We start from the raw sequence: 23,667 nt of genomic DNA, 5'->3' as shown, positions 1-23,667 counted from the left end.
TTACATCGTCTGTCAGCTTGTTTTCCTGGGATTTTCTGACATGATCACAGTGACTTTGGGTGCAGACAACATCCTCTGTGCATGAAAACTAAAGGTGTATTTGCACCTGAACCCTGTTTTAACTGAATCCCGGAGCGTGTCATCAGATAGCCGGGTTGGTTTGGGGTGTTCTGTCCAATAGATGAGCAACTGTTTCGACCGCCTGACATTTGTTAACAACGCTCGGTGGGCTTGAAGCTAAACGAACCAATTGAAAAGTGCAACAATGGTGCAACTTTGTCCCCGAATTTCACCGAATCTACCTAACTATAGGTGTGCAAGCATCCTAAGAGAAATCTCAGTTTCTTTACCGTTAAAAGGATTCAGGTGGAAGAGACCTGAAGAGAACAGGAGGCAGACTGACACTGAGAGAGCAGGTTGGGGAGTAATGCTGTGGTTTTCCAGGAAGAGACGTTTCTGTTTTTAGCCAAAAGGTGTCTCCGTTTAAATATGACCCCAATCTTTAACCTAAATATTACAAAAGTTACGGTTATAATACTTGAGACTTCTGTGAGTCCCTTTTGAAAACACCCTTTTAACTGGTGGGAACAGCCAATCCAGTTTAATACAACAGCTCGGAGAATACTGGAGGGCAGCAAAACTTTTCATTGTACGTTTCTAACAGCATGTGAACAGAAAAAGTAAAAGTAGCTGGTCACCTCAGTGGGCAGCCTGTCGCCTGCAGCTCTTCATCTCACAGCTCACTGTGGCTGCTCCTGACACTTCCATTACTGTCTGCAATATTTCAAACTGATCCGCTGTCGAAAGTGTCCAAAATGACCGCTGTACACTAATATTTGATGAGACGATAGCCGTCTGTGTCAAGCTCCCTGACAAACATTTCCTGTGACTACTTCAGAACAAAAGTCCACTTGTGTTTCACCGTTTAAATGCTTTTAACGTGAAGGTGCAGCAGCGGGAAATGTCCGGTTTGTTTAAGCAATGTCGCCACCATAGACTGTATATGCATACAGATGATGCATCTTTATTTGCTCCCACTTTGGCCGCCACCATGATGTCATTTCGCGACCAGTCTGTGCAGTATTGATGGTGCGCTATCAAAGGCCCATCCATACACCCGTCCGACCTACCACGAGTCCATCACAGCCTTCATCTCATGAGGTTTCATCCTGTTTTATAGCATTAAATCACAACTACTATTAAAATCGAACGTGACAAACATTAGCTTGATAAAAAAACTACCTAAAATGACAAAAAACATCTTTGGAAAAATTGTATTCGGTGCGTTCTCTGAGATTTTACTTTGGCCCATGTCCATGAAGGGGGCCTTATGACCTATACAGCATCCATTCACCAGAGGCCGTTTCAGATGTTGTGGCATCACTTTAAGGATGACGTTTTAATGCCAATGTATAAATATTGCAATACATTCATCAGTGGGCCATAGGCTCCAGTCACCATCGTGCTGCCTCATTCGGTGATAGATAGTGACTTCACAGACATTTATGTCAATGAAATTCTTCAAGACTATAAGCTCGTGCTAATCTTAGTGACGGATTGTTTGTTCTCCGCATGTAACACATGTTAAACCAATAATTCATGCTGCATTTTATTGCTCATGGTTCGACCTGAACCAGCACTTCATATGTCAGGTACTGTAAAAAAAGTCTTTCTCTTCCCAGACACACAGCAACTTGCTGTTGCATCATTCCTCTGACAGCTGCAAAAGATAACACGCCTTTTCAAAAGTCCCTTTTTCTGTCACACAATCACACTAGTGCTAGAACTACTAAAGCTGCTGCCGCTAGGCTGCTACTACTACACTTTCTACCTCTACTTCAGTCCCTGTTGTTGCCACTACATCCTCTGAAATCAACTCCCTCAAGGCATCATCTTGGTTCGGCTCCAGGCAGCAAGTTTGTGACTAGCGAGACAAGTCCAGCTTTATTCATCACTCTGTTAATAACTACACTGCTACTGCTATTACTGCTCACCTGTAACAGCCACTTAACTGCACTAATAGCAAACCTTCCTAGGTTAAATTGCTGTTTACACGACAAGTACTTATATTTACATCGGAGCTCTTCTATGACTCTGTGTTGTTAGGTTTCTTGTCTGAAATGCAAAGCCCCGGTATAGTTTCAGGATCTCTTTACTGTCTTTAATCATATCTTTCTGCACCATTGCTTTGTTTCCAGTGTGTGTACCGTCAATGGCAAAAATAGCAGCCTAACATTCACATCCACTCACACCGAAAAGCCTGGTGTAATAACATTATGCTGTTTACTCTACTGAAGCTGCCAGATGTGTGTGTGTGTGTGTGTGTGTGTGTGTGTGTGTGTGTGTGTGTGTGTGTGTGTGTGTGTGTGTGTGTGTGTGTGTGTGTGTGTGTGTGTGTGTGTGTGTGTGTGCGTGCGTGCGCGATCCATCCTCTATTTCCATCAGTTGAGTGGTTTACTGTCACAGCCTGCTGTCACTCATGTGTCCAGGCCTGAGCGTGTCACTGCCCTCTACTGATGAGAAATGATACTGCAGAGTGTGTGTGTGTGTGTGTGTGTGTGTGTGTGTGTGTGTGTGTGTGTGTTATATGTACAGTACACACATGCCAGTCACTTTAAAATGTATTAGCTCAATTGGATTCACATTAAAGGTGACTGCAGTTTATTTAAGAGCTGTCAAAAATGTTATTTTGCTGCTTCAACATTTTACCATCATAATGAACTCTAATTAAATCCAATTACATTATTTTTTTATTGCTTTGTTTGTAATTTGATTAATATGTTTACTCTCATATTGACATGCACATGTCTATAAAGGACATCTGGAAGCACTTTACCACTTAAAAGATCTCCGTACTTATAAACAGCAATGATAGATTATATTAATGTTTTGACAGGTTATAAATGAATTGCTGGATTTACACATAAATTTGATTAATAGAAAAAATAAGCAATAACGTGACCTGATCATGTATCCGATATGATTCAAGACATCTTTAAAGGAAATGAGACGATTGAAAATTAATCAAGTTCATTCATAAAACACAAAACAGAGTTGACCACTGTACAATAAAATTACAGAACACATGACGTGCAAAACAGCAGTGGAGATGACATAAAAATACTACCCCGTGAATGAATAAGTAAAGGGACAGGTGGAAAATATAAAACACAAGAGTAAAAAGTGAGACATGAAACGTGAAGGGCCTGAGAAAACATGTAGGTCTTAAGATTGGCCTTAAAATTGTCTACAGAAGGGGGGGGGGGGGGGGGGGGGCTAGTCCTGTCCTTCAATGAGATCCAACTTAAAGACAACTCTCCAGATAAAGCCTTACTCTATTTTCTAAACCGATGAGTCATCAGCACTTTTTGTTTCTCAGACATGTTTATATCATAGATGTGATGCTGTGACTGCAGGAAACACGAGGACGAGGGGGGCTTAACTGAGAGGTCACAGAGCTGTCGATTACTTAATATGGACTATTTTTGAGTGAGGTAATAAAAAACATTCATTCATTCATTCATCATCAACCGCTTATCCCGGGTCGGGGTCGCGGGGGGCTGGAGCCGATCCCAGCTGACATTGGGCGTGAGGCAGGGTCCACCCTGGACAGGACGCCAGTCTATCACAGGACACATAGAGACGAACAGAGACAGACAACCATTCACACCTACGGGCGATTTTAGAGTCATCAAATGTTGAAAGGTTCTCTTTTTTAATTGAACATAATGCTCGAAGGCATTTGAACAAAGCTTTGTGTTGAAGCTTGTGTTATCCTAAACTGTATAAACATATTCAGCATAGACATGTAGAATCTACAGGAGCAGGCCGCTTCGGTGGCATGCAGGTGACGAGTGTGTGTGGAGAGCAAAAGGCTATTACGTGTCGACCATTTTGCTTTTCATTCTGATTTATCTGAATTCGTATGCAGATATTTATTCATAGAGCTGACGTCTTTCAACTCCAACTCCATTCTTGTGTCTAAAGTTGTTAATCTCACTGTAAACAACGACCACTGCTCGGAAATGCGAGGAAGAAATATGAGCCGTTGTCCCCAGAGGCTGAACTGTTGTCAGGCAGATAGTTGAAGGGTTCTGAGATTGGTGTTATCCTAAACTCTCAATTTAGGTGCAAATGAACTCTACTAATAATCTAAATCTAAATCTAGTAATCTAATCTAATAATCTAAATACTAATAATCCGTCAGAATCAGCCCTGAAAAAGACATATTGGTCATCATTTCCATGCTCTTCAAAACCTCTCAGTAAGGCCTCATGTGCTGGAAGGAAGCATCTATAGGACTTTCTCTGCAACTGCACCTCCATTTTTCTGTGTGTGTGTGTGTGTGTGTGTGTGTGTGTGTGTGTGTGTGTGTGTGAGTGTGTGTGTGTCCCACCACAGAACAAGGCCTGCATTGATGCTGCCAGTGGAGCTCTGGAAGGCGTCCAGAGTAGAGTAGAGTTGAGAAGAGTAGAGTGTTAGAGGGGCCCCGGACGCTGCCGGAGGGATTTTCAATGTTTCACACTGACGCCAACCTTCAGTGTCCTCTTCACTCTCCTCAATGGGGCTCTGAGAGGAGCGTCATCGCGCGGCCTGAGCCAAGTTGGCTCGCCCACAACGGGCCGCGGTGGCTGCGTTAGTGATGCAGGCGATCGTTCTGTGAGTCATTTGACCCAGATAGTATTCTGTGGTGACAGCCAGCTCTGTCGGGTGGTAATGTTGTACTCATTAAAGCAATCTACGGTGATAGTGCTGTTAATAAACTACGACCTCTGAACAACGATCTGCAGCTTTATTCTAAACAATAATCTGCTGTGTTTGTTTCAGAGAAGCACCTCTTTGTGTCTCATCAGGGTGATTTACGGCGTCTCTCTCTATGTTTCACATTATCACCACATAAAGACGTATGCCAACCTATAAAGTGGTGTTAAGAGGCTGTTTCAGATATATGTATTCCCCCGTATACAGCTGAACCAGAGGCGAGTCAGCAGGTTTGAATTATTCAGTATTTATAGATGTTTCTGGCACCATCTTTGAGAACATAATCACAATACGGGGTAAATACATAACAAGGAAGCTTGATAATCATAAACGTGAATCATTTGTAGTGAGGTTTTATGTCCAGTCAGTAATTTTTTACATTCAAACTCAAATAGGATGATGCTGATTGGTTTTGTATTGTTGAACTTAGCTTAGGTAGCTTTCTCAAATCAACAACTTTATTAATTATTACTATTATTATTATCATTATTATACATGATACATACAATGCATTATATTGCCAGTCATTCTTAGAAATGAACACTGAGAAAATACTAAAATAAATATAAATATAAATAATAAATATATGATAATAATAGAATAAAGAATCTGGGTTAGTGAGAGTAAATTGCTGACCCTATAACTAAAGAATTAATAAAAATAAAAGAAATCACTTTAACATTATATTCAGTCAATTGCTGATCATTTAAATAACAAATGAATAACAAAGTAATAAATAACTAAATAAACATGTTCAGTATCGGTTAATTGCCTATAATTTAAATTAAGACTAATAAACAAAATCTAATAAATAACTATATTACAAAATGTTCTTAATCACCCCAAGCATTGTTTTCTGCATTATACAGCATGTTCAGTGATGAAGGCTTTCATATCAGTGCGTATCAGATAAGCATACTGCGCATACTGTGATAAGTATCTGCATAAACCATGACCAAAATATTTTTCCCACTGCAATTTGTATTTATCCGAACGGACGGCACGGGGGTGTGGTGGTTAGCACTGTCGCCTCACAGCAAGAGTTTGGTTCGAATCCCTCTGTGTGGAGTTTGCATGTTCTCCCCGTGTCGTCGTGGGTTTTCTCTGGGTTCTCCGGTTTCCTCCCACAGTCCAAAGACGTGCAGGTGTTCGGTTCATTGATGACTCTAAATCACCCGTAGGTGTGAATGGTTGTCTGTCTCTGTTCGTCTCTATGTGCCCTGTGATGGACGTGTGTGTGTGATAGGCGTCCTGTCAAGGGTGCATCCCGCCTCACGCCCAGTGTCAGCTGGGATCGGCAATCTGTGACCCCGTTAGGGCCAAGCGGTTGAAAATAATGGATTATGACTTATCCAATCACATTATAGCTTAATTGTATAATTAACCGTTTACTTTAACTGCCTTGGCCGAATGATATTCAATCCAATGTTTATATAAGCTCCCAGCACGGATGCATTTGTTGACACTCACATGACTAAAGATTAGGGCCTCCAATATGGCTGCCATAAGAAGGTGCATTGCTTTAAGTGAAAGCCACCTACGACAACACCACAGACCTCCAGGAGTACACAGACACCGTCATGTCCTACATGAGGAAGTGCATGGAAGACGTCACGGTGACTAAAACCATCTCCATCCGGGCCAACCAGAAGCCATGGTTGACAGAGGAGGTCCACAGGCTCCTGAAGGCTCGTAACGTTGCCTTTAAAGCCGGCGACGAGATGGGCCTGAGGACAGCCCGGGCCAACCTGTCACGTGGCATCAGGATAGCCAAGAGACAATACTCCAGGAGGATCGCCGACCACTTCAGAGACAGCAGAGACACCAGGAACCTGTGGCGGGGGATACAGACCATCACAGACTACAAGCCCTCTCCGCAGACCTGTGACAACTCCTCAACTCTGCCAGACCAGCTGAACGACTTCTTCGCTCGCTTCGAGGCTGACAACAGCACCCCGGCACAGAAGACCTCACCACCTCTCGGCGACCAGGTGCTGACGCTATCCCCAGACAGCGTGAGGAAATCCCTCAGAGGGACCAACGCACGCAAAGCCCCGGGTCCCGACAACATTCCTGGTCGTGTCCTGAGAGACTGTGCTGAGGAGCTCACAGATGTCTTCACGGACATCTTCAACACCTCACTGAGCCAGGCTGTTGTCCCCACGTGCCTCAAAGCCACCACCATCATCCCGGTCCCGAAGAAGTCGTCCCCCACCTGCCACAATGACTACCGCCCGGTTGCACTCACTCCCATCATCATGAAGTGCTTCGAGCGGCTAGTCATGCAACACATCAAGTCTGCCCTCCCCCCCACCCTGGACCCTTTCCAGTTTGCATATCGGTCCAACCGCTCGACCGACGATGCCATCTCCACCGCTCTCCACTCAGCCCTCACCCACCTAGAGACCAGAGACTCCTACGTCAGAATGCTGTTCATCGACTTCAGCTCAGCATTCAACACAATCATCCCTCAGCAGCTCACCCACAAGCTCAGTCAGCTGGGGCTCAACACCTCCCTGTGCAACTGGCTGCTGGACTTCCTGACAGGGAGACCACAGGCAGTTCGAGTTGGAAGCAACACCTCCAGCACCATCACGCTCAACACAGGGGCCCCCCAGGGGTGTGTGCTGAGCCCCCTCCTCTTCACTCTGCTGACCCACGACTGTACACCATCATCCGGCTCCAACCTCTTCATCAAGTTTGCGGACGACACAACTGTGGTCGGTCTCATCAGCAACGATGAGGAGACCGCCTACAGGGACGAGGTGAGCCACCTGGCCACGTGGTGCAAGGACAACAATCTCCGCCTGAATGTGGAGAAGACGAAGGAGATTGTTGTGGACTTCAGACGACGGCACTCCCAGCATGTTCCACTTACCATCGACGGTGCTGCAGTGGAGCAGGTGAGCAGCACCAAGTTCCTGGGAGTGCACATCTCTGAAGACCTGTCCTGGAGCAACAACACAGCATCACTGGCCAAGAGAGCAAACCAGCGCCTGTACTTCCTCCGCAAGCTCAGGAGAGCAAGAGCCCCGACCCCCATCATGCACACCTTCTACAGAGGCACCATCGAGAGCATCCTCTCCAGCTGCATCACCGTGTGGTACGGCGCCTGCACCGTGTCCTGCCGCAAGACTCTGCAGCGCATCGTGAGGGCAGCTGAGAGGATTATTGGTGTCTCTCTCCCCCCCCTGTCGGACATTTACAACACCCGTCTCACCCGCAGAGCCATCAGGATCGCAGGTGACCCCACCCACCCCTCCAACAGCCTCTTCAGCCTGCTGCCGTCGGGGAGGAGACTGCGGAGTCTCCGAGCAAAAACCAGCAGGCTAAAAGACAGTTTCTGCCCCCAGGCAGTCAGGAGACTCAACTCCCTCCCTACTCTGCCCCCCCTCCCCCCTCTGACTCTGCCCCCTGCCACAGCCACCCTTACACCTCCCCTCCCCTCCGTCATCTGACTTCATGCCCCCCCCCCCCCCCCCCCACACACACACACACACACACACACACACACACACACACACACACACACACACACACACACACACACACACACACACACACACACACACACACACACACACACACACACATCACATCTGAACTCGGACTCTAACTGCTATTTGCACGTCACTGCACTACCTCACTTTAATGAACAATACCGCTCTACCTCAATTCAACAAATGTCATTGCACTGTTACTGTCTATTTATTATTATTATTATCTATTCACTTTACAATCCACTGCCACTTTACATTTTTTTACTCTTTGTATATTTTTCACTCTTTGTATATTTTTATTATTTTTATTATGTTGTATGTATATTCTGATTGCACTGGGTCTGAGAGGACTGTAATTTCATTTTTTGCATTTGTATGTCATACATATTGCAATTTTTGACAATAAAACTGACTTGACTTGACTTGAAGCCTCTGTGTGCAGGGCCGTTTGCTGTAAATCATGTGGGAAGCCCTGGTTCATCCCACCGCTCCACGCCTTGTTCCTAGCACATCTGCATTTTCTACCTCGTCGTCTTCTTCTGGAGCAAACGCTGCACAGCTTAGTGGTGGATTTTCTCCCTAAGCTGATTTATATCAGCTGATAGCCCTGTCATGAAGCTAGGCACTGGGATGAATGGATGAATAGACAGATGAGAAAAAGAAGAAATGATAGTGGGGAATGAGGAGCGGTTATGTTAATATCCATTTGAAAGGTAATACCCTCGGAAGGATTTGGAGGGGGGGGGGTTGTTCAGTTTCCGTTTGGCTTCCTGTTTGATCTGAAGGAAGGGGAGTGTGGAGAGGTGGAGGATGTGCGAGAGGTACAAGACAACATTGAGGGCGATGGATGGAGAGAAGGACAAGATGGCAAGTTAGAAGGGAGGGTAGCAGAGATTTATGGATGAAAACAGAAAAAAAGGAAAGATGGGACGAGGAAGAGAGGATGAGATAGATGTATTAGATAAAGAGAGGAGGGAAGGAAGATGGAGAGGATGGGATGGAAGAAGCGGTTGGTGTTGGTACAAAATGAAAAAACATCAGGAGGGATGAGAAAATGACCAGAACCATATGGAGAGAAAGATAGAAAGACAAGACTGTTAGGATGGAAGGATGGGGGAGAAATTGAGGAGCAGAAGTCATATTCTGTGTTATTATGGCGAGAGAAACGACTGAATCCCGATCTTTAATGGGAAACGTGAATGTGCCATGTAGCTGTCAGCTTCAGGGATGTGATAAATGTACGGAATCATAACCTCGTGGCCTCTTCTGCACATTATTCCCTTGTACAAACATCCATCTGCAGGACGTTAACAGCTGACAGGATATAGATTAAAAATGGAAAATGAAACGCTGGAGTTTGGAAGATTTCCCACTTTCTATCCATGCAGGAAATACTTGCTCCTCATAAGGACATGATAAAAAGAACGAAAGCACAGTCTTACTTTTTAATTGTACACTGTACTAGATGTGTCGGATGTTCATTTGCAAAGCTAACTGATTTCCCCCACCCTCTTCTTCACTAGCTGAAGATTCTGCTGCTGACTCCCCCCAACGTGCCCGCGGGCGTCGACGCACACAAAGATAAGGTCCAGGGCCTTCGCTTTAACAACAGAAGCCTGCACCTACGGAACGTCAAACCTCTGGTCAAGGTGAGGCACCAGATACTGTGAATACCTGTGGATTAAAGGCACATTTGGCTCGTTTACTGTGGACATGATTTAAAACCCTCCCTAACATTTCCTCGGTCGTTCTTAGACGGACGAAGAACTTTGGCAGTCTGTTCTGTTGTAACTGCAGACTGTATCTCTCTATTCACTGGTTAACGTGCCGTTCGCTGTGTCTTCTGAAGGTTGGCGGGATTACAAATTGGATTTTTCCAATCACTTTCCCTCAGAGGTGGCCAGTTAAGGCAGAAGTAATTCACTGTTGCCTGCAGGGCGTGCAGTTAGCATCGCTGCCACTGTAGATGTACATGCACTTGCGTGTGACAGTAAACGGCAATAAAGTTTAAGTCCTAAAAGTTTTTATTTGCAGGGTAGAGTCACAACAATGCATAGAATGGGTGATGGGCAAATGAGGCTTCATTAAGCTTCATGAATTGAAAACTATTATGAATAATTGCTGCATTGTCCATTCAATACTAATGTTACGATGCTTGAAATGACAAAAGTTATGTGTTCTTGACACGTTTTGCGCTCATCAAAACCAAAGATGGAGGCTGAGTGACGGCAGAGGTGTTAAGATGGATGGTAAGGTGTACATCGGTTCTTAACTTGGACAGTTTGTATCCCGTCTAATCAGACAGCGTTGATTTCTTTAGCAATGAGCACAATCTTGAGAACAATCACTTGCAGAGAAGAAAACCAGTCTTTAATAGTCTGGCTTAACCGGATGTACAGTGAGAATATAAAGCGCGTCACCAAGGGCACCATTGCTGCATCCCGGGCTTAGCACCCCACCCTACGCATTTTTCCCGTACACCAGAATGTTAACTCGTGCAGCCGGACCGTACTGCAGCGCTGGAGAATGGACTGGCAATGGGAGACTAATCTCAGATCACCCTGCGTGCGAAAAGAACATCAATACCACCTAAAGTAATTTCATTACAGAGGCTGTCTGGGGAGAGGTTTAGCATCAAGGTTTAATTACAGGCTTGTTCAACCCCTGACAAGAATAAACTATTAAAGGACTTGTGAAAAACTAGCTATCAGTACAGAAACAATAGCCATCAGCATTTACGAAATTGTAGGTCAGATCCTGGATTATCATTAAACACCATTCACAGGAAAAAAGAAAATCACATTTCCAAAGTCTAGCCAGCAGTTAGCACAACTACAGTTTCTATTTTTCAAACGATAGATCTCATTTTAGACTCAAAAGTCTCTGAGCCGTCAGGTTTACAGAGACCTTCAGCTGCCGCCCATGATAGATGTGGTGCCGGGGAAGGGAGAGGACATATACAATGCCTACTGCTGTATGACTTAGCAGTAATTGCATAGCTGCTAGCATTGTGCTTCAGGTGGTCATTGATTACAACACCAGTCATTTATCTTGTACAAGCATAAAGCATGGTGAGCCTTCAGACAGCTTTCAGCTCTGACTCAAGTGAGGAGGACACCCACAGGATGCAGCACGGGGGATAAGCCAAGCCTGTATCCGTCACCCACACACACACACACACACACACCCTCCTGACCTCGCTGTTGCTGGCTGTGTGTGCGTGTTTGAGCTTTAGTTTTAGAGTAGTGTGGCTTTGCTGTGACAGATGGCGATGGAGTATTGACTGACAGGACAAGAGGGCAACAGTGAATCATAGTCTCTCTGTATGAGCAATATAGAATCAGCCATTTCATCGCAGCTGCACACTGATTCATACCTCGCAAAGTCGTAAGCAAAATATACCGCTGTGTGCTCTGTGTTCCTGAATCCAGGGGCAGGAAATTGAAGATGGACTTGTGTGTTCTTGAGTCTGCTTTTCGTTGCTGCATGGTTCATTTTTCTTGTCCCATCGACCGTGGACAGCGTGATGAGATATTTACACGGCAACAGTGGAGTTTGAGAAAAAGGAAAATGTTCAATCTAAAAACATCAATAGTAAATGTCAGTTTTAGTGTCAGTCCTCAGAGTCGAAAAAGACCGAGGGCTTTTTTTTCAAGGGTTGAAATTTTTGTATTGATGTCCATTGACTGAAGGTTTAATCGATGATGTGCTGCATTCAGGTGCATCAAAAGACCCCCAAATTATTGTAAGAGTACTGTTTGAGTACTGTACAATTTGTCAGGCAGAGTAACTGATCAAACAGGCAAAGTTGGCTGGTTACTGGAGGATATTTCACTCACAGACTCCATCATTGACCATCCATCAGCTCTTTACTGTCATAAAACCAGCATCAGAGGTTGCTCAACATTTTTCTCCAGGATATCTCTTGAGATGTGATCATAGTCAAAACATTTTTGCAGATAATGGGCGAAATGTTTTTGAGGAGAAAATCTCACACTGGTGTTCCTGTTTGTGTGTCTCCACTCTCAGAGTGACCTCCGTCAGGAGCGGAAGCCCCGAGCTGTGCGTCCGGCGGGCCGCCTGTGCACCGAGCTCCACCGCCACCTCACCACCGCCCGGGACTCAGAGGACGCTCCGGCCCCTGACACAGAAGAGGACGAAGAGGACGAGGACAGTGAGTCGGAGGAGGAGGATGAAGAGGAGGAAGAAGAGGAGGAGTCTTCCAGCAGCGAGGTGGAGGGCGTGGCAGTTGCGGCTGCTGTCCCCAGGGAGCCGGCAAAGCCTCAGTTCAGCTCAGAGAAAGAACTGCACTCAGTGGTCGAACTGATCACGTACATGCACACCTACTGCCTGCCAATACGCAAGCAGCAGGGCTGGGAGCGTAAGGACCGTGATGTCCCGAGGCCCCGGGCCAGACCTGAGGCCTCCCGCCTGGCTGCAACAAACTCTCACAGCAGAGTTGTCTTGGTAGCTACTCCTGGGACTAGTGGGGGCTTAACTGGGACAGGCATCAGTGCCCCCAGGAGGCTCCCCTTTGCAAGGCGAAGGGAGATGAAGGCCAACTCCCTTCTCCGTGAGCTCCTGCAGCAGAGCAGCTCTTTCGATGTGAGCAAACCTTACAGACTGCACAGCCCTCCCTACATCCACTCTCACAGCCCCAACAGAGTAGGAGTTTGTGCCCCCTCTGCCCTGGCTAAATCAGCCCCGACCTACTCCCCCAGCTCCACCACCCCTAAGCTAGAGCTTCGTAAAGACTCTTCCTCCCCTGAGAGGAGAAGCTACTCCTCTGAGTGGCCTCAAAGCCCAGAGGAGACAGCAGAGGACGGCGGCTCCTTCTCGGTTCGACGCTCCCGACGCCTGGCCTCCTTCCCCAGCCGCTTCGCCAAGAGGCTGCGGCCTGGACGGTTCAGGGAAGGAGAAGGGAAGGACAAGGAGGAGGGACGAGCAGGGCTCAAACTCCTGCCAACCCAAGCAGGAGGGGGGACAACGACGGAGATGCAGCCAGAGCACCTAACGTCGGGTGACAGAAGCGGCAGTACAACGGAGCCAACCGAACCTTGCTGCCACAACGGTGAGATGGACAGGAAATATACAGGCTTTTATTCTCAGTTTCTAATATAGATGACTCTCACTGGATTACATATCTCATAGAAACTATTCAGGTGCTACTGGACATTGTCATCCTGAGCGTTGTGATATAAGGGGCATATACTGCAGCTCTTATGTCTCACCATTAGGTTGAAAACATTCGATTCAGACCAGATTTGAAGAATGCGGCTGGTGATCTCACTCATTATAAGATGTGGGTCACATAAGGGCAGAGCACATACCAGAGTTGAGACACTCCGAGTACAGCGTGAATGTATTAAAAGCTCAAAGCTTCAGACTGTACATTGTACATATTTTTTGACAACTTTTCAGATGCAACTGTTTTCTTGCTTTTACTCTGGACTGACCTTTTTATTACCTTTTAAATGCTTTTTACATGCTTTATATATTTTGGCCTTTTCCAACATTCAACACTATGACTTTTAGTAGTTCTTTTGACATGCTATATTATGACTGTTTACACCATGACTTTTTATTACTTTTTTCCGACTTAACAATTTTGGCTTTTTTCAACATACTACACTATGACTTTTTATGGCTTTTTTAGCCTTGTAAGACAGTCATACATGGTTGTAACTGGCTTTTTATTGTGATTGCAGAAAAGCGAGCCTGTCTCTGTCTGCCTCTCAACCCCAAGTCCACAGGGTGAGTATCTCTATGTAAAGTACCTGGCGTGTGTTGCTTGGTAAAAGCACTCCTTCATTCTTCATGCAGCATTTAGCCCGCAGTAGCAGAGTACTTCATGTTAAGCACTGTGGGAGCATCCTTTTATGAACATCCTTTTCCTGGCCCTCTTAATGAGCTTTAAGTTGATAATAATGCCACACAGAGCAACCAGAAACAGGACTGTAACACAAATATTCACTACTTTATAACCAGCTAAAAAGAGACCAGCAATGTAGGTGTTTACACATGTATTTTCTTAAGAATGAGACAAAATGCAGCAGCAGTGCACCAAGCTTACAGTTAGGAACTACATATCCAACTTTGTAACTATAACCAAATAATCCAAAATGACTCGCTAGTTACCAAAAATTACACTCTTATTGTTCTTCTTTAAGCTGCAGTGGGCTCTGCAGAGCAGGTGTAAGGTATATGCCTCCTGGAAAATCCCACAATGACAAACATATGCTTTCATTTTGTTGAAATGTTAGGTTGTGTTAATGTAAACTGCCTTTAAAATTCATAGTGCTAAATATTTGTACTTCACATCCCATTCCAGACAGCTGCAAATATCAAATAGCATCTGCTTGTTATTAAATGATCCCAGCAGAAGTTTGTTTGGATCGAGCCCCCACCACAGCGACTTCCTGGTTGATCTAATACAGAAGTGGCAGAAGCTGCAGTTCTCTGAGTGTCCATTAGGAGTAGTTTGCACAATAGAGCAGTTTCTCATTAACCCCCATGTTAAATAGGCCGTTTTCACAGCATAATTAAACCTATTTAAGGCCTGGTGATTTTTTTGTACCAGGTTAAAGTTTCTGAATAATTAGGGTTGCAGCTTTCTTGAGTGACAGCAAGCCACATGGCCTTTTTTAGTAAGAGGAAATGAGGCGGAGTCAAAGTTTTTTTAGTAAGAGGAAATGAGGTGGATTCAATGGCGACTCCCTGGGCGAGTATGATTGGATCCTGACAGGTGTGCCATGTCCATTTTTGTATACAGTCTATGGATTGGACTCACTTTTGGGTCTGATAAAAGCAGCTTAGGGTTCTTTACATCCCTTCACATATGAGCCAAAGCATTTCTATGCACTTTAAAGCATAACAGCAGAACATTGGCTCTTTTTTCCAAGTTTTCCCCCCACTTAAGAGTCCGATGTAAAATACAAATGCACTAAATGGGAGCTATTTGGTAGAACTGTTCCACATTGCTGAGGAAGTGCATTCAACAACATGGAAATAGTTTATTTATGATTACGAGAGACGGATTCCATTAAGGAGCAGAGAACTGCTAAAGCTGTTTCTAATCTAATGCTTGTAAACATGCAAACTACTGTGTTAATCACCTTTGCTATGATTTCAAAAATTCAACACTGATTGGATTGATCCTATTTGGGTATTTGTCTCATTGTCTCAATTATATAATTCACGATGTGGCAGTAGTCCATAATTCATACACTTTCACTTCCAAGTATTGAGTGGTTGGCCTGGGGATTTGTTGTTGGCAGAAGAAAAAAAGCCTCTGAAAGCCTCTAACACCAACATAAGACAGCTGACTGACACAAAACGGGATACTAACATATTTACAGTCAGCATACCAAAGTTTGACAGAACTACCAAGAGCCGTCTGGATTGTGAATCTACACAGTCACAGAAAAAAGTTGTAAGGGAGTAAGAATACAAAATCGTCTTCTTCGTGGTTCCATTATTTTAAAGCACGGTTTTCAGTCGTTTCATGTATAATCTCACAATATTGAAATTGCAACTAGATAAAGCAGGCCCAAATTCTACGAGCCCCAATGAATCAGGACCTCTGGCTGGCGTTCTCTGATTTCAATCTGTGCCAGACAGAGTGCCTTCACTGCTCTTATTTTCCAAATTAACCTCCCCACCCATCCTCAGCCTCAAGCCCTGGAACTTCTCCAGCTCCAAATAGTCACAAAGCTGAATGTTTTTCCTGTGCAAACCCCTGGCGTCTGTCCATCTTCTAAATTAACCTGTCTTCTTAAGCGCTCACCCAAAAGAAAGTTGTGCTGTGTGTGTTTTTATTAAATATTTTACTCTCCTGCTCTCTGCGGAGGGTAAGTAATATCCCGCCTGAAGCCAATCCACTCGGCACCGCTCCTGCCTTTCATGGCAACTGGAGGAACAGAAACAGACAGCCAGAAATAGAAAGCAGCAGAAGAAGAATAGGGGAGGACAACGGAGTACATATGGTTGTTGTGATAAGAAATGAGGAGTGCTGAGAAATGCCAGTAGCATTTACGGGGGGAAACATAATTCAGATTCAGCAGACGTCAGCTGAAACGGTGCCTTTTTTATTTTTAGAGCTTTTACTCTGAGCCCTTTAAAGGCTGTTATTGGATTCCTTTTGACTTGGTTGTTTGAAAAATACAATTGATTGCAACATGACAAAGCAATAAATTCCTCTGTGTTTTCTCTCCACCACCAGAGAGTCCCAGTACAACACCAAGCCTTTCGAGCAGACGCTCAGTGTGGATCTGTGTGGAACAGCAGGTAAACACATCTCATGTTTACTCAGTCGTTACATTACATACATTGATATCAACAGGTTACAGCTCTATAGATAGGGATAGTGGGACCAAATCTTATTCTGTTTAGGAGTAACAGGAAGCCCTGTATCAACATTGTCAGAATTGGAACCGTTATATTATGCCTCTGAGCTTAACGATTCTTTTTATCAACGGAGGCATGTTTGGTTTGTTTTTGTTATTTGACGGTTGCACACTGCAAATCAGTGTGTAACTTATGCATCTACGCTGAATCTTACGCAAGAAGGAGTCATGGCATAGAGGACGAAGCGTCCAAAGCCTGGTGTGATGACAACATAAACCGGCGCAGGCAGGCTTTAACCTGAATAAAAAAAGAAGGCTGTAGAAATATTCTATAATTTCATTTACACTGTGTTCAGACTCAGAGATAATAAAAAAGTTGCGTTGATGCTGGAAATCAGTGTGGGTAGGGAATCCGTAAAGAATTGGAACCATATTCAGAATCAATACCAGCATTAGCATCAATACAATCTTATCAATTCTCATCTGTAGATATCTGTACAATAAATATGGAACTGGGGTTAACAGCTTGTTAGCTTAGCTCAGCATACAAAATGAAAACAAGGTAATGGGTTAGGTATGTAACAAAATGTGCCTACTGGGCAGCTCAAAGCTCAAATCTCATTTGGTTAACCCGTACGAAAACCAAACTGTAAAATGTCAATACTCTTCCCTCCCCCCTCAGGTCTCACCCCTCCCACCACCCCGCCTCATAAACCAGTGGAGGATGAACTCTTCAAACCGGCTGAAGGAGGAAAAGGAGGTGGCAGCAGTGCCGATGGTGGAAGAGGGGGCAGCGAGTCTGTTCACCCAGAGTCGAGCACCAACACCAGCATCGCCGCAAAGGGCTCAACCCGGCTGAGCCGCGCCCACCCGCAGCGGAAGCTTCCAGAGCAGACAGAGCTGTATGCCCAGCTGCGGCGCATGGGCCAGGCTGGTGACAGTGACACCTACCGCACCTTTGGCGACCACGACTACTGTGCTCTGAGCCTCGGGGAGAGCCGCAAGCGTAGCGCTGCCATGCTTGGCGCTATTTTGAAGGCTCAAGGAGGGAGCGATGGTGTCAGCACCCAAGCACGCAAAGCGGCCGACGATCAGGTATTGGATGGAAATGGCAAGGAGAATGGGGAAAGGCTTGTGGCGTCAGAAATTGCTGAACTACTCGAGCAGCAGCAGCAGACGACGACGGTGGTGATATCATCATCACATCCGTCACGCTGCCAGTCGGCTGCTGCCACGCCGCCGGTCTCGGAGGAAGAGGCGGAGCGCTCGTCTGCGTCTCGCTCACCCTCGCCCATCCTCCACCTTTGTCCCGACTCTCCCGCCAGCAAGACAGACTCCAGGTGAGACGGAGAGACAATGAGTGCGGGAGAAGGGAAAGGAGATGTGAAGATATGGGTCACAGAGATAAGATTAACAATGACATGTAGAGGGAAGTATCAGGGACGGTGAAAAGCAAGAATTTGGTAGAGGGAAGGAATACGAGGGAAACTAAAAGAACTACTTTGCATTATTTCAGACATTCATGCAAGTCTATCCAAGCATGATGCCTAAGTGTTATTTTCTCAGCATACGGCAAACCAATCCTGTCAAGGATAAACGATGGTGCCAAATTGCCAGGGTTGAACTCTACATGCAGACATATTAGGTTGAAAGCATCAACCATCACTTCAGCTTGTGGCTGTTCAAAAGAACTGCTTCCTAATTGCATTGCGGCAATGCGACCACCCTCTAACCTTGCTGCTTTTGCGTTGTAAATAAAATTGAGTTACAGTTAGAAGCTTTTTCCTTGAGATTTGCTGTGTTCTTCTGCCACACATATCTGTAAGTACATGGGGCAAAACACTGGACAGTGACGGATATATATTCAGTCCCTAACCGTGTTCTGGTTTCTAGCATGGAAGGAGTATAAAAGGAGTGGGTCTACAAACAACTCATGTAACATTTAGATAAAAGACTGTACTGTCTAACTTGGAATTAGGTCAGTGGTCATTATTTCTGTAGATTGGAAGACGATGGCAGCACAAAAAGGTGCGAATGTAAGAGAAAGAGATGAGAAAGAACAGAGCGATGCTGTACTGCAGTCAGTGGGAGAAAGCCTCCCTTTCTGCCGCAGTTCACCTGTTTCCTCATGTCTGACATTTCAGTTTCACCTTGTGTCTGTTCTTATCTCACTGACTATCCTCTCTCTCTCTTTTCCCCCTTCTGTCTCTCTTAGTGAGAACTCAGAGATCTGTCCCGACGACAAGCAGAGGAACAAAGCCAAGTCTGACGAGGTACAGTGAACATTCACGCTCTACACTCTCTCACATGCTACTGTTGAATAAAAGGAACTTTTACATCTAAAAGTAAACTCAACCTCAACACCCCTGAGCTCACAAAACTCTAAAACACCTCTAAAGATCAAATGGTTCATGCCCCAAAACATTCAAAGATGATTTTGGTACATAATGTATCGTCAGATTTCTACTGCAGCTGCAACATCAGAATAACAGTATGTAAATGAACACAGACGTGAAGTGTTGAGCCTTAGAAAGCCGCCTTACACTCAGCCTTTCTGTCTCAGTTCCCACATCTATCTGTATTGTCCTTTGTCCTGACTGTTGCCATGGTTTCCCGGTTGCCAGGACAACTGCCAGGTGTTTTACATCCACAACCTGCCAACCAGCGTGACCCAGAACATGCTGAGGAAGCGCTTCCAGGTTTTCGGCAACCCTGAGGACTGCAAAGTTATCATCTGCAACGAGTAAGTGTTCAGTTCAGTCGCTAGAATTGATATTCCAACAGTGGACTCAAGTTCTACCAAAGTTCAACAGGATCACGGTCGTTTCCGAGCACGAGTGATTGTGTTAGGTGGAGACTTCCAGCCGAATGCGTACGTATCTAACTTTTCAAAAAACAAATAAGACTGCCCTTTTTTAGTTGCAGACAAACCCAAACATTTGTCCTTTAAGTTATTTAGGGCATTTGTTAAATATACTCCATGTAGTAAATACAAGTCAGACATCAGTCCGAAGGACGAATCAGATCAGTAACAAAGGACATGTTTTCAGTTTAATTTCCACTGCAGAGTTTTTCTGTTTCGGCCTACTTCAATCTAATTATGCTTTCAATTTGTGCATTGAATGCCCATTGAATGATAGGATGCATATGATTCATTCAGCATTCTCCATCTCTACTGACGCCAATAAGTACCTTTTTAATCCTCTCAAAAGCAAACTGCCATCATCTTAATGCCCGTGTCTCTTAACCTGTCTGGTTGCAGGGAACGCTGTGGGGTGATAAAGATCCGCCAGGCAGGGGTTCAAAAGCACTGGAGAGAACGGGAGACTGTTTTCCAGAACGGACCTGCAGGCCTAAGGAGGCTGACGAGGAAACGCTACATAGATCTAGGTAATGAACACACACACTGACAAGTTATACTGTTACAGGCTCACATAGTTAAGTAGCATGGTGATACAGCAACTTGGTTTTGCGGTAGATAATGGCTATTAGCAACTAGGTTTGTCTGTAGATTGACTTGTCAAGTGGTTTGCAATCGGTCAATGGTGCAAATTTGTGTTTCAAAAACACAAAAGCATCATGCAGGTTTAGTGCACCTGTGTTTAGGAAGCCCACAGTCGATGTGCAATGTTTAAGATGCCATGAAGAATGAGAGGAAATGTTATCCGCAATTTGGAATTTGACTGGATTTCTTGCATTTGACAATGACTTTGTTTGTCCGTGTTGTAGATGAGGCAGGTCCGGGCCCCGTCAAGAGCAAGTACGATGCACTGGACTTTGACACTCTGCTGAAGGAGGCCCAGAAGTCCCTGCACCGCTGACAGCAAGACACCCCTGATTGGCCAGCCTTAGTAAACTGCAGCAACATCCCTCCGACTACACGGCTCTGCCCTCAGACAGGCCTCTTAGTACCTCCATGCAAGGCAACCTCGCAAAATGTTTACATTTTTACCATTGGAATAAAGTAATGATAAGGACCTCGCTGTTTTTTTTCAAGTTTCTTTCACCGGAGGATACTGCTTAAAAACGAGGAAGCCACTGGGAGTCCGGAGGAGTTAAGGGACAATGGAGGAAATAGGACTTTCAACAGCAATGGTGAAACAACTACAAATGATTTAGATCTCTGCTGAATGACAATTACAAAGCCGTCTGTGTTGGTGACATCATCGGCCGCCTTGGATGAGCGGACATGAGAGACCTCTGTAGCAAATCCTTGCTATTCCTGCGTTGGTCGTCGTGGTGTGTGTTTCTGCGTGTGCGTGTTCTTTGTTCTGTTTTGTAAAAAAGAAAAATCCCCCTCTTTCCGGTTACGGGTGGCGAACCTGCAAGCTGCATTCGCCATGAAGTTGTGCGGTTGTTTAACCAGAACAACAACAAAAAAAAAACACCCTGCTTTGTTTTAGCGAAAAAATGTGGATGTTATAACATTTTAAAATCTGTTGTGTGTGTGTTATGGACAAAGAATATATAAAAAAAACATTTAACGTAATCATTTGATGACTGATAAAGTTTACAAATCTAAAATGAAGAAGAAAAAATCATGTTTTTTTCTTTTTTGTAATTGTAGTGCTTCCTTGATTTGATCTATGCACTGTAAGGAGGCAAATGTCTCCGTTGTCCTCACTTTCCCCCTTTCGACTCTTATCTCTAACTCTGCCATGCTGACTATTTTGGCCTCTGCTACTGGCTGCTGCAGGCTCTGTTTGGTAGGCGTTTAATACGCAAGACCCCGACTAGGTCCTGGGAAAAAGTCGACCAAAATTGTTTCCAATCCATGTGAGTGGGGAGTTTAAACTAGTCTTGCATTGCCAGACCTATATTCACAGCTGGATGTCAGGATTTATCCCAGCGCTATACATCCGGTAAGCCAGACCATGTTAAAACAGGAGTTGGGTCAGAATCAGCTAGCGTCCTCACGGTTATTGAGTGTGTTTTTGGGGCGCCATCGGTTGATTCCAGGGACATATTTTCCACATCTAGAGGGGTCTTGATGTATCCTTGATACTGAACATGTGTCCATTAAAGGCTGCAGCCTAATGACAACCACTGAATGCCACAGCCGATGCAACACTTACTGTTTACATTTGGACTGCAGCGAGCAGGACTAAAATGGGGAAATAAAGATGGTAGCCATACTTAGTTCACTGCTGAACTCCGTGTGAATTCACAACATCAGCACTTTGTCCAGATCATCCCAGTCCAATCTTCTTTCACGTCAAGTCCATTAGTCATTACAGGCCAAGTTCTGTACATGGAAGTCAGCTATTTCCATTGTCCACATTGGGTTGGCTTCACATTGACTACAAAGAACAAGATCAATTTGCTCCGCTTAATCCACCCATGGAACATTGCCATTGCCAGAAGTAGACGAATCTGTTGGTTCAAAGGGAATGTATTCAAGAATCTGAATGTAATCATCTTGTTTTCCCCATTTCTGCTTGCCCAAAGACTGTGGAGTTTTTGGTGCTTTAAAAGGTAGACTTGCTCAGTCATCCAGTTGACTGCATGTGACAAAATCCGGCCTGAAGCACAGTCCAGGTAGCGCCTAATTTACATTCCTGATGCAGCCAGTAGCACTCGCCATGAAAAGGGAGAAAGCCTCCACACCTGCCAATACAGTGGCACCAAACCTACACAGCCAGGGAACAAGCGAGGGATGGGCTTGAAAAGTAACGAAAAAGAAAAATTGGCCGAGAATCTGGTTTCTCGTCTGGGAGGTACTGTATCAGCTGAGCATCTCTACCTCACATCCATCCATCCTTGCTCCCCCTGTGTTTTTATTCCCGTGTTCTACTGGATGCCCTCACCAATCCTCTTTTATATGTCTTTGTTTTGTTTTTTCGTCAAAAGAGTTCTCTGAGGGTTTCCCCAACTGATGGGCAGTTATGGGTAGTTTCTGGGGGTTTGTGTTGAATTTTTTTATACTACGACTCCTCCTACCACTAAGCTCCTTCTGAGGGGAACAATCTCTTTCTCCAACTCTTTCCCTCGCTTGCCTGATAACGTTTTTGAGCGTGTCCGTTTCTTGGAGTCTCGACCGTGTGTTCTTGTGTAACTGAGTGTTTTGTCTTTGTCTCGTGTTTGAGTCGGACACTGCTGACGCTTGCAGGTTAGCGAGGAGGGGTTGAACGGCGTCTGGTGATTGGTTGGTCCTTGAGTACGCTCGGAGGGAGGGGGGGGGGGTGGGTTTCCTCTCATTTTCTTGATTTCTTCAGGGACACGCCGTTCCTCCTCTCCTTGCCCAGGAATTTCAGTTATCGGCAGGCCGACTCTTTCTCTAACTTTAACTCTATCGCTTTCCGTCTCTCGTGGGTTCAAGGCCTTGTTTCAAGGTCTTCCCCAAACCCTGGTAAACTCACTGCTTTTTAACAGTTAATCCCTCTCTCATCGTCCTTTCTCTATCTAATCAACTCCTTGGTAACACACACAAAAAATTGAATGTTTACATCACTCGATTCTCCTTTGACTTTATTAGGAACGCACACTAAGTACAAAGGCGCCTTACTCAGTGTTTTGAAAAAGATTAACAGCATCTGAAGTGGCCTAGAGGCCTAGCGTTACCTTCTCGAGGCTCACTGATGTCCAAAACTAAAATTTAGTGCTATACATACTGATTGAGAAAAAAGGTGTCAACGTCTAAAAATGGGGGGTAAAAAAGAGACATTTTTATTAACTAATCGCAAACAAGTGAATGAGTATTTGTGCTTAGTATGTATACTACTAAAAAGTGAGAGAATGTGCTGGTTTACATATTAAAAAAGAAAATATATGAATATAAAATGTGTATATAGCACTATGCCTCGTTGTAAACATAAAATGTATTGTGTGTTTTTTTAAAAAGTGGCGTGGTCATGGTTGATTGCTAATCGAACAGGAGATGGTCAGGTCATTTAAGTTCCACTGAGTTCACGTTTGTTCAGTACAGGGAGGAAATGAAGGGAATACATTTAAACAACACCACAAAGTCCAGCACTGTTGTAAAAGAAAGACAAAAAAGATACAAGGATCCCTTTAGAAAATCACGCTACAAGGTTCTATTTCTTGCCGTTTATGAAATGACT

At 44.8% G+C, this 23,667-nt stretch overlaps 1 protein-coding gene across 1 annotated transcript in view; it reads left to right on the top strand.

Annotated features, from left to right (window-relative positions):
- ppargc1b (peroxisome proliferator-activated receptor gamma, coactivator 1 beta) overlaps window positions 1-22,720 on the top strand; it is a gene marked incomplete at its 5' end in the record, with an annotated part of 95,700 nt that extends 72,980 nt beyond the window's left edge. Inside the window, 9 exons of the mRNA XM_083915885.1 lie at window positions 9,785-9,910; window positions 12,291-13,332; window positions 13,970-14,015; window positions 16,483-16,547; window positions 17,289-17,946; window positions 18,822-18,879; window positions 19,231-19,349; window positions 19,869-19,996; window positions 20,336-22,720. Of these exons, the coding sequence (XP_083772011.1) occupies window positions 9,785-9,910; window positions 12,291-13,332; window positions 13,970-14,015; window positions 16,483-16,547; window positions 17,289-17,946; window positions 18,822-18,879; window positions 19,231-19,349; window positions 19,869-19,996; window positions 20,336-20,427 (2,334 nt within the window). The 3' untranslated portion in view covers window positions 20,428-22,720. The remainder of the gene's footprint in view (window positions 1-9,784; window positions 9,911-12,290; window positions 13,333-13,969; window positions 14,016-16,482; window positions 16,548-17,288; window positions 17,947-18,821; window positions 18,880-19,230; window positions 19,350-19,868; window positions 19,997-20,335) is intronic.
- Window positions 22,721-23,667: the final 947 nt, after the last annotated feature.

This window comes from Echiichthys vipera (genome assembly GCF_963691815.1).
Source record: "Echiichthys vipera genome assembly, chromosome: 6".
Taxonomy (NCBI): Eukaryota; Metazoa; Chordata; class Actinopteri; order Perciformes; family Trachinidae; genus Echiichthys; species Echiichthys vipera.
This window is presented reverse-complemented; position numbering and strand designations above follow the sequence as displayed.